Source organism: Falco punctatus (assembly GCF_963210335.1).
Source record: "Falco punctatus genome assembly, chromosome: Z".
Taxonomy (NCBI): Eukaryota; Metazoa; Chordata; class Aves; order Falconiformes; family Falconidae; genus Falco; species Falco punctatus.
This window is the reverse complement of record NC_137586.1, coordinates 3,177,015-3,192,071: the sequence shown is the minus strand read 5'-3', so window position 1 is coordinate 3,192,071 and position 15,057 is coordinate 3,177,015. Positions and strand designations below refer to the sequence as shown.

General features: G+C 38.4%; 1 protein-coding gene across 6 annotated transcripts in view; it reads right to left on the bottom strand.

Annotated features, from left to right (window-relative positions):
* Nucleotides 1-15,057, bottom strand: part of DYM (dymeclin) — a 219,545-nt gene that overhangs the window by 165,195 nt on the left and 39,293 nt on the right. For all 6 annotated transcript variants that reach the window (XM_080371554.1, XM_080371551.1, XM_080371550.1 and 3 more), the window contains 2 exons: nucleotides 9,282-9,407; nucleotides 7,508-7,650 (listed from right to left, as the gene is read on the bottom strand). In XM_080371554.1, the coding sequence (XP_080227680.1) occupies nucleotides 7,508-7,650; nucleotides 9,282-9,407 (269 nt within the window). The remainder of the gene's footprint in view (nucleotides 1-7,507; nucleotides 7,651-9,281; nucleotides 9,408-15,057) is intronic.

Genomic DNA, 15,057 nt, shown 5'->3' with positions numbered 1-15,057 from the left:
CCCAGCCATGTATGATTAGATCCGTAACTGTGAAAATGTACTCTTTAGGTTTTTATTTTAAAATTCCACTCCCTTTCCAAGGCAACAGCCATTGTAATTTATTTTAAGCTTTGAAGTAGTTTCTCCTCTCCCCTGACAAAATTATTGTTAAGGCAAATAAAACTGTTTCAGAACTTGAACTAATTTGATCATGGCACAATACTTCCACAACTGGCTTGGGCTGCTCCCATCAGTAGTTCGTTCTATGGCCAACATAATAGATATCATGTGAATAAACTTCTCTTTCACCTTGTACATACTAAAAAAAACCCCTACTTCCACCCCAAAAGATGGTACAGACATCTCACAGGAGAATGAAGGGAAACGAGTTAATGAGTAATTTAATAACAAATGCAGCTTTGTATGAATTTTATCCATTAGCAGTCCTGAAAACCAAATTCTGACAGTGCACTAAGGAGAGAGAAGAAAGAAAAAAAAAAAAAAAAAAAAAAAAAGACTTTGTGGTGCTTTATTAGTGTTCCTCACTCCAGCCTGAAAGGCAGTGCTGTTTCTCCTGCCCATTCCCTTTCCAACCCCCTCAAGGGACGTGTCAGTAACCAGATATCAACTATAAACCCATTTGTAATAAGGTATCAGCACATCTGAGACCAATCAGACCACCCTTTTTCCTGAACTACTGAGCCATTTTCATCAGAAAATGTGCAGCAGACACCACATCCTGAGTGGTAGATATTTTCAAAAATAAGAAAAAATGCTTTATGGAGTTTTAAGTCACCGGTGTTACTTTAAAATTCCATATTGGCGCCAAAAACCCCATCTTTTCAGGCACATACATACTCTGTACCTACCATCCAGAAGGACGGTCATCGAAAAGTTTAAGATCTGTTAATACTTCGAGAAGCACTGTGCTCTACTGGAAGAAGATGCTGAATGTGAAGACTTCAGTTCCCAGATTTTGGTCTATTCCTTAGGTGGTGTGGTCAAGCATTCTGTCATTTGCACTGTGTTCAAAAAAGAAGTGGAAATGATGGTGCTTACAATCGTTTTAAAGGATTTTCACATCTATTGCTAAAATAAATGCTACGTAGGAGATGAACAGTCTTGTAGATGCTGAAATGTAAGGTGAAGAGGTACGGATTTCTTACCATCCCCTAGCTGAAATTTATCGGACTTCAAGAAAACTCCAAGTATAGCAGTTTTGTTTGGGGTTTTTCATTTTTTAAATAACTGATTACTGAAATTCCATAATCATAGATGTTTCCTTTATCTCCATTTCAATTTCTGTAAACCTCTAGAGCTAAGAAGAGTTTGGAAAGCATGAAACTCCTTCCTTTTCACCCATATAAAATTCCTTTTTTCTAGCCCTAGTCCTTGCAAAATATCAAGTTTTAAAACTTTGTTGTTACAATACATCAGCTTGATTCTTGGTTTCCTTTAAACAAGCAATTTCCCCTGAAGAATTACAGAAGAAAAATCATTTTTGAGCCAATCCGTTCTCTTTTTTTCTTTTATAATGGGTTATTTGAAGCTGCTCAGGTTTTGGAATATCAGGGTAAATGTCAGGGAGATAAATCACCAACACACCTCGTGAAACTTGCTGCAGGACTCTCAGTAAACAAGCTGGAACATATGGTTATAATTATGATTTGTATGACCACAGAAATCAGCAGCTCTAGTCACCAATGACAGCCTCCCTATGCTATGTGTTGTACATACGCATGGATGGTCCCTACCCCAAACAACTTCCAATCTACAGACAGGGCAAGAGACAAGATGGATCAGCACAGAGAGAGGCTGGAGAAGAGGCATTATTAGTCATCATGGTAGCATGGCTACCAGTACACCACAAGCCTAGACAATGTCAGGCAGATATGACAGAAAAAGAAGCTTTACAGAAGACTTAAAACCAGAATGTGTAAGATGATATATTTTGTCACTGCTGTAAGTCTGGATTGGTGGTAGCCATGGGTACCCAGGAGCATCAAACCTCTATGAATGAAAGAAAAAATACCCTAACACCCTTTGCTCCCTGGTCTAACTCTCACCAGAGTCAGTGGAACACTTCCGAGAACTATCAGGAAACCAGGACCTTACAGTATAAACTCATCTTCTTAAAAAGGATGCTTTGCTCTCATTGCCATTAGCACCTAGGAAAAAAACAGGGGTCCCAGTGCAAGTCTATGCTATCTGTACAGCTATTTCTAAATCACTAGTGGTTTACTATCACAAATATGTTGGTGAAACATAAGACTGATCAAGAACTTATTAAATAATTATAATACTACAGCTCTTCTGGTTTCAGATCCTTGTGATTGAAAGCCCCACGGCTTTTGGCGGACCTGGGGCCAAGGTACATTACCAGAAGTGCTACTGCTGTTTAACTGTTCTAGAATCTCACGTCATTCAATACCATAGAGATAAATTAATTTCAAGAAAAACAAAGCAAACAAAAAAACCCCAACAACCAACGCACAGTATATGTCAAAGGAAGTGTGTAAGAGCTTGATAGTGAATACATCGCTGGCCTGCAGAGATTTATGCCAGAGGCAATGTTTTCCTGTGCTACTGTGATTAAGACAGAAGATTAATTTTATCTTATGACAAATGGCAATGAAGACTCTCGAAGGTGACATTCAGGAACTGCTCTGACATTAGTTCAACCAAACTTCAAATCGGCTCCTACGGTCCTCATAGCACCAAAGCACAGACTTCAGTCAGGATGAAGCTGCTCTAGAACCCAGTTTGCTGGGCAGCTTTTGCAGACTGAGCCTGCCACAGCTACATCACTACTAATCCTCAACTACTTAGTCCCAAAGAACATGTGCTTGAATTGCAGCCACACATTTTGCTCCAGTTCAGACACATCTTTAGAGAAATTAAGAGAAAGGCTGAAGATCTAGACACTATCTAAATCCTCACATTCAGGCAGGTCAACATGCCATGATTACAGCAACAAGAGGATGACACTGCTACAGACTGTAAGCAAGAAGGAATATGAACAGACAGAACTGGGAAAAAAGTCTCAGACCTACATTTTCATTATGGTGAGTATGAAAATTAAACACTGACTAAGCACCAGGGAGACAGACGAGACTGTAGTCATGTAGCAGATCATACACCAGATCTGTGACACATCATGAAAAGGCTCTGGAAGGTAGAAACAACCAGCCTGAAATATTTGTTAGTAGAAAAAAAGCTTGATGGAATCATAAGAAATAACAGACACATTGTTAATAGCTTTTTGTGTCTCTCCACTTTGACATGTTTTAATCTAGATATTACAGATAAAACTACATAAAATTGAAGACAAAAATGTATTAACATGAAATGCTAAATATGAATAAATAGTTTTCTTGTAAAGTTAAAGATAATCATGCAAGTGCTCCTATTAACCTGAACATAGCACCGGGGGAAAAAAAAAAAAGAATAAGCTATAGTATAAGTCACCAATGTACACCACAGGTCATCAGATGCCTTCAAGTACACTAATGCTGAATGACAAAATGCAGAGTGAAGTACATACTTACATGACAGAAAGTCAATAATGGTCAGAAATGTTTGTCTAGTCCCAACCAAAGAGTGCAGACATGAGAAAAACAAGTCATCATTGACCACTATACACTGAATTCTGCAATTTATATTAATGCCACAACAGTACATTTGTGGGCCAGATTAGTTATGATGATTGTTTAGGTGATTAATGAAGATGAATCCAACTCCTGCCTTTTCATTAGATTCTTACAGGTACAACACTGTACCCATTACATCTATAGTCATCTAAACAGCATAAACTAAGTCAATTATATCTTACTCTTGCAGTAATTCTTATATACTGCAAGATGCATTAAAGTGCTTTTAATAGCAAAAGTATTATCTGGATCAACTCTTTCAACTGAAACCATTTAAACTGACTTGTTTTTCAATAGTCTTGAGTAGCACTATCATTTTCCAGTAGCATATCATCTGTTTGGCAGTTCCTCACTGTAACATGGATTTTATTTTGCATGAAATAAAATGACTAATTAAAAAATTTTGCTTGCCCACAAGAAGATCCCTCAACTTGGTTAACTGTGGACCATGAACTGGCAAATGCCAATAGTACTCCCAAATGAGAGGAGAGGATTTAAAAAACAAAAAAATATTTTTTGAAGCTAAGTTGATTCAACAGACCTTGTGACCCAAGAAAAATGAATTTCTAATATATGAGGTCTCTAGTGCCATGCATTTTGTGTCATTTATGCCTTCACATCACATCAACACCACAGCAGTACTTTACAATTATTTTGCACACCTACAGAAAGACTACAAAAGCAAAGAAAAGTAGACTCAGCATAGAAGAATGTCCTTTATGAAGTTGCAAAACATCATTACTTCCCCCCTCATTCCAAACCCACAACTGTTTATTTAACTACTGCCGGATAACATATTTGTCAACACAATTCTAATCAGGGTATTTCATATATAGGATAGATAAAGGTACTTGCACACAGATAACTTGCACGCAATCACAGGCTAAACCAAGGAGAAGTAACCGGTGTGAGGATGTTGGCTGTATGGCTTCAGGGTTCAGCAAGCTCATGTGAGGGAAAAAAAAATAGGCTACAAAGGATGAGAAGCAGGAGAAGGTTAACTGTGAGAAAGGGCAAACTTCTGCTCATATCGTGTATAATTATCACTCCCGCTGAATCACGAGGAAGGAAAGGGGGGGTGGAATTAAAATAATGTGCTTGTAAGAGTTTGTTGATCTACTGCTGCTGTGCAAGTGACTATGAAATATGAACAATGTAATCCATGGTAACATAGATGACTGTGGTATCAAGTTAAATAATTTCAAATTAACAAGCATAATAATTATTTTAGGGCTCAAAATTTCATATGAAAAATCAATGATTTTTAAAGCCAGATTCATACATCCTTCCATCCTAAAAAGATTATATTTAGACTACTTCAGTAAACTTATTTTAAGCACTACATGGTATTTAAAGACACTGAGTAATATAAAAGTGAATTTTCAATTTTTCCTTTCTTCTTTCAATTCTTATCCTGTAAAGATTTCAAAATACACAAAAACAACACAATACAGAAACCATGTCTAAGTTTTCCACATCTATTCATTGCTCAAACTTTGCTTCTGTACCATAACAACTACCACTTTGTGTTGTTGTTTTCAAATCTGTGTTGTACTCTACCCATGTACCTGATGCTATATAAAACAAAGGATTGCAAAGGATTAATTCAAAAGTAATTAGAGATGGGCCATCATAGAATGGTCTAGTTTGGAAGGGACCCGAAAGATCATCCAGTTCCACCCCCCTGCCACAGACAGGGGCACCTCCCACCAGCCCAGGTGGCTTCAAGCCCCATCCAACCTGGCCTTGGGCACTGCTGGGGATGGGGCAACCTGTGTAAATATATCATTTACTCTACCAAACCTATCGTGTCCAAGTTTCATCTATAGGCCAACATCATATACAGGCAAATAATTAGACACAGAAAACATTAGCCAACTGTTTAGGCACAAACAGAAAAAATATTTTACTTCTCTAACAGGATGTGGTACTTTTTTCCCTTTCCCAGGCAGGTCATTAGAAAGCTCTTTATAAAGGCTCTTTTACTTAAAGCTCTAAACGAATACACTTAATTCACTGGAGAAGAGATGGCACTTCAGGTACTCATGAAAGAAGCAAGAAAATAAGCGTAGGAGTATGCCAAGGGAGTTGTTAAGAGAATGGTTCAAGAGGAGTGAAGGGGGTGGAAGTGTAGGAAGAGACAAGAACAGACGTAGGCTGAAACCTTAAAAGTCTGCATTAAGTAGTGCAAACTCTAAATACAAGGAGTAAAAAGTCGTGGGGGGATATGGTATCAGAGATCTACAGAGGAAGGCAAGAGTGGTGGCAATATCGATGGACTTTACAGATCAATCAAGTAAGGACAAGACAAAAAAAAAAGCTATTTTGCCTGTGGCAGCACTAAAACAGAAATGCACTCAAGCGTGACTAAGCAATTAGAACCAAGAAGAATAAAACCATCAGGTAAGTAGAGGTATCAAAATAGGCAGGGAGAACTGCTCTCCAGTCACAAGCAAAAGCACAAACAACATATTGAAAACTGCTTTGGAAAAAACATTGTAAGATCAATTTTCTCTAGCAATTGAAAAAGAAGAAAAAGAATGTACCTGTTGGGACTCTTGAATAAAAATGTTGTGGGGAACAATTTTAATTTCTTCTCTGTTTAAATAAACTGCAACCAAGCAATGGTTTTCTGACACATTTATCTTACGGGCACAACCCAAAACATCACAGTGGTCTACCCATAAGTGTGTAAACTAGAAACCAGAAAGGAGATGCGTGTCCCAGCAGCACGCTCAGCTGCCTATAACCTCATGGTACACAGAAGCAACGATGTATTCAGGCTACGCTGCACCAAGTTACAGAGACACGCTCTTTTACTGCCTCCATGAGGAGATCCACACACACTGTCACAGACTGTGAAATATTTTCTGGCAGACCATTTGTGGCCTGAACTTTAATATCCCCTAGGGATGCTGCCAGTGAAAGGATTTCACAAAACAGCAAAATAAGTAGTATCAGTTTTAACAGCAACCGACTTGCAAAGTATCATTTCAGTTTATCAGGGAAAAAGAAAATAACATATACCTTTACTATCAGCAATATATTATATTTTATTCTACAGAAAAAAAAAACCACAACAAAACCACACGTTTAGGATGAATTTTAATATGTAATACACACACCAATAAAACACACCTGGTGTGGGGGTAGAGAGCAAGTACCAACCAAAACACAGCGTATAGCACAACAAACACAAGAACTCTTTTCCTTAACAAAAACCAGCATCAAGTCTTTTATATTCTTCACACAACACCTCTCTATAGCAAACAGGTCAGAATCTAGTCATACCATTCTGGAAAAAGCCAGTAGTCTGCCTACCAGGAAAGGCATATGCTACAGTACGGTACGAAAAAGTACTACCTAGGTCACTCCCTTACATCACAGGATCCTCGAGACTTGGAAGGGACCCCGTGAGACCACCTGCTCCAACCTTCTGCTCAAGCAGAGCCACAGAGCAAGTCACCGTATTCATCAAGAAATTACAGAGAAGAAAATACGCACATAAAAGTACTTCTTACAACATTTTAAGTAACTCTAAGCATGTGATTTATCAAATGGGGCACTACTCATTTGTCTGGGGTTTTTTTATGTCTCAATAGAAGAAAGGTATGGACTAAGCGCTACTTTTACCATGTGCTGTCCTTCAGGTAACCCTGCAGATCGAACTGCTTCAGATTCTAATACATCTCAAGATGGACCCTATATGATTACAATCCAAGCAAGCCTTAAGTGGACAGCTTTTCTATACTGAGCATGCACACTGGTATCACTTGCTGAAAAAGAAGTGGGCTACAGGTGTGTTTCTAAGCGGTCACACAGCAGGCAAACCTTACTTCATAAGGTCTGAAGTATAGTTTTTAGAGAATAAGACTCACTTGCCACCCCAGACGCGATTCCATAAAGCAGTCCTCCTCCGTCTGTCTGCTGCTGAAAGACACGGGTCCCTGGAGGAGGGCTTCTTTCTTGTCTAATGAAATTATATAGTAAAGTTTTCACAAGTCTGCTGGTATATGGGAGACTGAAAAGAGAAAGAAAACAACTTTAGTTGACTCAGAACTTGCAAAAATCGGCACAGCAAAGCCCAGGCAGGGTGCAAAGGCTGGTGTTTGAGATTAAAGACAGACAGGAACTCTCCCATTGCTGAGCAGACTGGAAAGGGAAAGAACGTCAAAGTCTTGCCCACGCAAAGCTGCATGGACTTCAGCAGGGCTCTGCAGGAACACCTTCAACAGCAGGGTCACGGAAACTATGTTTTGTTCATTTTTCAATACTAGTTCTAAATCAGTCATTTAATTTGTGGGATCATTGTATTCTTTTACCTCAAGACAGAACTGGGAAAATATTTATGCAAGGGAGAGAAAAATTCTATTTGTTTAGGTTTTGCTCCATGCTTTGGTTACATAGAACAGGTAACAATAGTATTTCCCCACCCCTCCCAGGATTTTGTGTGTGCACGGCTGGGGCCAATTTGCAAAGACCCATGAAACATGTGACCTCACATCAGTGATTTTCACAAATGCACACAGAATTTGTTGGATTTAAATAAAAGGTTACAGTATTTCCAAAACAGAGGATCATTTCCACAGAAGCAAACAGTTGGTTCCCATTCCTGTATATTTTAGAGGTGAACAGAGAGGGGCTATGTTATGGTGAACTCCAGTGCCCTGCCACCATTACCCCTCCAGCTCCTCCCACTGCCCCAGATTTCCAGCCACCAAATTCCCACCCCTGTCTCCAAAGGCCAGGTACCAGCTACTCCCAGCTCAGACTCTTAGACCACATACTACCTCTTCTCCCAAACGCTCCCCCATTTTGCCCCAAACCCTTAATACCTTTGGTCCAGAAGTTTAAGTACCACCAAACCCCACACATACTAAGGCTCTGCCTCTACCTTGCTGTGGTTCCAAGCTGGCCTGCCCTGTCTTCCTTCTGCCCACAGCCAAGCTGAGCCTCCCCTCATTCTCCTGCATGTCATAATGAACGCAGGACCTCTCTCATATCCAGTAGAGATTTCAGAAAACCAGACAACAGATATATTTACCGAAAATCTACCTACATGGAATTTAAAATTGAAAGAGGATGAACATATAGCCTGACTAAAATGCATATAAGCAACTATGACAAAGCATTTAAACAAAACACCTGACTTGCCAGTACAAGTGGTATTACTCACACAACCCAGTTTACCATCTAAGTATTTCCACTACTGCAGCTTAAAACTCCAGCGCAGCACATATCTACAGTCCTTCAAGGAGCTGCTATTTATATCACAAGAAGGCTCCTTAGCATTTCTGAGGTATGCAGGTTCTCTAGACTGCAGTGGTACAGAATAAGACCATAGCTAAATAGAAAAAAAACCTCAAAACCCATCCTGAAAAGTAAAAGCCATTTTAAGTTAATGAAATTACCCTCAACAAATGAAAATGGCTTCCAATATAGTTTTAATGAAGTCTGGGCTGTGAGATTTAACACTGAAACGCTCCAACAGCCTTTACTAATGTTTGCTTTTATGTTCTTTTTTCTTTTGAGCAGCACAAGTTTTCTATCAAAATTTATTTCTCTACCTTTCGGTTTCAAATACAAAGAGTCTAAACAAGCAATCAGAAGCATTTGCTTCACCATTAGGTACCACTCCAGAACACAACATACCATCGACCATGCATCAGGTATTTGTGAATGATGCTCTCTCGTAGAATTTCTTTGTGGAATAATTGGCAGGAGAGGAAGACAATGAGAGTTGTCACAGCTTCCAAAGAAATGCTGTATGTAATATCTCTGCAGAAAAAAAGAAAAATTTATAAAGATTAATCTACTGGATTTGTTTACCAGCTGACTTCCAAGAACACTTGGTAGCTTCACCTGAGGTTATACGTGGTTTAGCACAGTGAGTTTCAATTGGGAACATGTAAACAACAAATTCAAAAAACCCAGAATCACTTCATACCAACAATGGATTGTTTTCTTAGACATAAGCATTTTTTTTTTCAATATGTCAAGAGAGAAAACAATCTAAAAACGCTGAGGTATTGCTCAGAACATGCCAGCTGCAATTTTCAGACTACACTTCATTTTAAAAATAATAAATCTATCTCAAAAGTTTATCCTTCATCCTGTAAATAAAGTTGTCACAAAACCATCAAGCTAAGTCAGGGAAATGTCCAGCGAAGCCAAACGCAGCTCCATCTGCCAGGACAAGGGGACCCCTAAAAAAGGAATATAATACACAAATGATAGTTTAAGTGTCAGAAATGCTCAGGACATCAGGATACTACACAGAATTTTTCAGTTTTAAGTAGCGTTTTTGAGGTAACAGTGAAGTATAAAGTTTCAAGATATTACAGCCAATCCCACAGAATGCGCTGCAATGATTAAATACTGACACCAGATAATGTAGCAATGTTCATGAAGTTAAGGTTAATTAGGAAAGGCTGCCAAGCACAATGGATGAGAGAAAAATGTGCTCTTTCGGCCATCTTGTGCTTTTTGTTCCCACCTCTGCCTATCATTACTTTGTTATATAACTTATTTTTAAAAAGGGGAGAAAAAACAGCATTTGTCTCCTTAGTCAGCAATAAACTGCAGACTACAAGAAACTTTGTAAAACACAATGAAGTAGCCTGGAAACGAACCAGTATAATTCTTGCTTTCAACCAAAGACCATTTTTACCTCCTTCAAAAGTAAGGATATACTTCCTTTGGTGCAACAGTACCATCCTGTAATCTATTAGAAAGATTATTATTTAGAATTTTTAATGTTTTTTTTCCACTGTTACTATATGATTTCCACAACCCAACAACATTAAGTTACAACAGGTGTCCAGCATCAATTACAACAGGTTTTTGACCTGGGACCTACTGGAAATTCAAAATATATTTATAATTCTCAAATTCAAAGGTTTTATGGTATCTCTATTTGAAATACATAATTTAAAAAATATCAGCATCAACATGTGTTTAAGCAGCAATGCAAAATTTTCTTCCAAAAATTTTACTCTTAACAGTTAAAACAAGTATAAAGATAAAACTAAGTGCTCTTTCACAATAAAGACGACTCATACTACAGTCCAATCTCTCTTGAAATAAAATATATTAACCACAAAAAAGATTGACTTGACTAAAACTCTTCATAGTGTCAGGATCAGAACTGGTGTGGTCCTTACCAAAATGAACAGGATTTCATTTAGCAGAAATCACTGATTTTTAGCACACTCAAATGCTTTAATTTTCTCAAGCGTGCTTCTAGAAATACTGTAAGTAACATGCATTACTGTAAAGCATAAGAAGAGTTTCATGCATCATGGTTTATAGACAGCTTAAATTAAGCTTGTCTGCAGTAGATCTAGGCCAGAGTTTCTGAGAAAAGTGCACGCTAGCTATATGCTCAAAGTCAATAGCAAACTGGAATCAAAATTTCCTGGATCACAAGTCCACAGAATCACACTACCTCTGATACAGAAATGTTTTCCAAAGCAGAGGTTATGCAAACTCTGTTTTCATTTTCTCTCACATGATCTAAGTATTTGAAACCGTAACATTTTCAGTTACAGGTCAGGAAGAGACGTACTGCTTGAGTAACATTCTTCCTCAAAATCATGAAGTTTTAATTACTTCTAGTATCAGTGAGTTACCTGACTTTTTGCCCACTACTGAGGAAGTTAGCCAGTGTAAATGCTGACAATTAGATCAGGCCAGAGGTTACACTTGTGATCTGGTTCCACTGCAAATCCATCTCAGACAGAAGCAAGGCTGAGCTAGGAATGGCTCCCACTGCCTCTCCAGAACAGAGATGATTTGCAATCTACTACCCATGTTCATCTTAAGCAAAGCAAGGAAGATCTATACATAGCAATTATTAGAGGTCTAGACATCAGCAAAAAATGTAAAACTTTTTTTTCCTATCAAAATAAAATCAACAGCTTGGAAAAAATACTTTTTAGCTACAGGAAAAAAAATAATTAAATCTTACCAGTACCAAGGCTGTGAATACAAGAATAATGTCTCTAAGCCTGGGTCAATGAATAAGAAGGATAATTCATGACACTACAACACACACTGCATCACTTTGCTGAGATGCAACAAATTTTAAAGTTAGTACACTTTTTCTGCACTTCAATCATTCATTTACTTTTCTGACAAACAATACAAGTGGAACAGCAAATTTGAGGAGACATTACAAAACTTTTTTTTTTCCCTAAGACTCAGTGTAAAGAAACAAACAAAGAGGTTACTGTAAGGTACTAAGTAATTTTCTTCTGTGGGGTTGGAGGGGTGGAAATCTGATTTCAATACCCTTATATAACTTTAAAAGAAAAAAATAGAAAGAATGCTGAATTCATGCAGTTCTTCTTAGTGAGTTATCCTCATTTTCTTTCTATCCAAAACCCAGTTAGGCACATTTAACTGCAGAAACATTCCACTCAACCTGTAGAATCTGTTCAAATTAAATCTGCCCTGGCATAAACACAACCAGAGCCCTGATATCTGGGGTACCCCCCAGCTACAGTCACCCTTAATTTATCAGTACAAGGATAAAGCTTCAGAGCAAAATTATTTTCTCCACCAAGGGTGAAACCTACAGTCTTCAGAAACTCAAGCATTTCTAAAGGGTCACAAGCACTACTAGGAACCTCTTTTAACTTCAAAGAAAATACTGTTTATTTATATTGAGAGACTACAGAATAGGGGGTTTTGGTTTTGAACTTTTTTTTTTTATTTATTCAAAGCTATCGGTCATATAGAATGACTTTACACAGAATTTATGCCGATCTCCAACTTCCTCTGAAAACTGTTTGCTTGCAGATGAGGAGGAAACTAGAAATAATGAACACAGGTATCAATTACATGTCAAAATTATTTAGCTATTTCAGAAAACCAGAACAACTGCATGCTGTTTTGGGTTTCTGTGGGTTTTGTTTTGTTTTCCTTCCCAAATGTCTTATAAAACAAACAAAAAAGCCACAGAACAAGTAAACGGACTTCATGGAGCAACATACCAAAGCATACACTGGGTTTTGGGGTTTTTTAACCCACTCCTTCTGGATTTTCTCTTTTGAAAATTTCAATAGTTATCCTCGCTTTATTTTTTTCCTCTTTTTCTCTCCCTCCTTCCCTCTGGAGGATATATTCCCATATCAGTAGACAAACCAACCGATACTACTCTCTTGTCCCTCTTAAGATGTACTTCTTTCATGAGGGAACACTCTGACACAGACTGAACTCTAGAAATCATGGCAATTGTTCCTCTCCTGCATTCGGGTTCTTTCACTATTATAAGTAGGTGTCCTCCTTGGTATCACAGTTCTTGCATGATGACACAAAGCAAGAATCTGTTTCTCTAACCAGATGGAATAGGTCAAAGTTCCTGCCTGTGACACCCAAGTTAAAACTGATTCCTGGCAACAAGCTTTATATATACACATTTAGCCTCTACAGTAAAGACATATCATACATATCTGTGATAATCATAAATGATGAATTCTTCAGAGAATGCTGACTTGAGCTCCAAAACACAAGATTCCTAGATGCTAGCATAACATAAACACGTGCACATATTTAACACACCTTTTATTATCTACACTTCAATGAGGAATGGTTGATACATCAATGAATTCCTGTCAAAAGCAATGATACCAAATCATTTCAACAAATGCTTTTAAATTAAACAATCATGTACAATTTGTATTATAGGTATCTTCAGACAACTCATTAAAATCAAATAACAAAAATGCTAGGAAGTCAGAGACACTCTCCATCTTAATCCCAGTTGGCAGGTACATAGCAGAGATCCTGGCTCCTTTATGAGAGATCTATGGCCCTGGGAGTACTGCTTTAAAGCAACACTGCTGCATTTAGATTTAAAGAAGTACTGCTTTAGAAGAAATTGCATCCTGGAAGAATTAGTTACTCTACCCAACTGGGAAGGATACCACTTCTCCTCTGGCTTTCAATCAAGAACGTACATTTTTATTGATTCTTTTTTTATTTATTAATTGTGGTGACAGACTTGTAAATTCCATCAGCAGTATCAACCTTCATGTGTTTGGGGCTGGAGAACAGTGCTAGACCATCTATCTATATATCACACCCTCATACAGATCAGTCTCCTTGAACTGGACCAAGATTTCACCTTGCCTTTTAAAGACAGTTATTTCAAATATATCACAAAGCTGAAACTGCACTTGAAAGTTCCAAATGTCTGAAAAAACGGTCTATGGTCAAAACAGTAACCTTTAACAAAGATGAAAGATCTTCTTTGTGGTAGAAACACAAGAAGAGCACGCACAAGAAGCCAGTTAAGTCAACCTGCCTGAGCAGTAACTCTCCGCACTGCAATAGCTTGAACACTTGCCATTACCTGCTTGCACCCTCAGCCAAGTGCAGGCACTAAATGGTACCATGTAGCAAACACATGCCACACCATAACACAACACCAGGTTTCAAAGCAGATTTCTTCTGAGCTGTAACAAAAATGCTGGAGTCTGAAGCAGAGCAAAACATGGAGATCACAACAGCAAGGTCACCTGTCAATCATAGCCTGTAGGAAAATACAAAACCCAGAATACACTTGTCTGCTCCTGCAGACTCAAATAAAAGCAACAGGAGCAGACTGCAGGAGCCTGATGCTAGCAGCATTTCATGTATGTAAGTTGGTAAGGGGAGAAGTATCAGCTTAACTACTGTTTCTAAATGCCCCCCACAGAACAAGAACTACGCTTCTGTTAAAACCTCAGCTCTCCAGTATCCCGGCATTCGCTTTTTCCAATCAAAACCGTGTGTACGTCCTTCTATCAGCATCATCTACCAAGAACTTCAACAATCTGCCTATGTGTCACCATCCTGCTGCTGCTGGCTTCTCTCCAATGCCAAGCACCGCTCACAACTGCTTTCTGTGCTCACATCACCTCTGCCTTTGCGAGAGGTCTGTGAAAGAGGAACCAAGATGAGGTACAGAGGTAATATATTATGAAAAAACTCACCTAGAAACTCCAATTACCACTCTGAAGGCACATGCTGTTGTAAACACTTTAATTACTCAATGAAACACAGCTATTTCTACATCTTAGCACACAGAGGCTAGGAGCTCATAAATGATTTCACACCTACAGAGCAAATAGCCTGAACAGTCAGAAACAAAACTCTTGAATTCCAACTCACACCACTAGACCAAGCCCCCTCCCTGTTTAAATATTTTCCTGAACTTTCACCCAGCCAGAGCTGTCTACTCCACGTATCAAAAGGTTAAAAGGTAACTTATTTTCTAATTTAGGAGAGTTGCCAAAAGGGCTGATTCATACAAAAACTCTCAAATCATACAGGAACCAGGTTTCATTTCCCTGCTTCCTGAGGGCCCACCAGAAAGGTGAAAGAGGAGTCACCATAGAGAATAGGATCAGTTTTGAAAACTGAAAAGCAAGTAGAATATCTG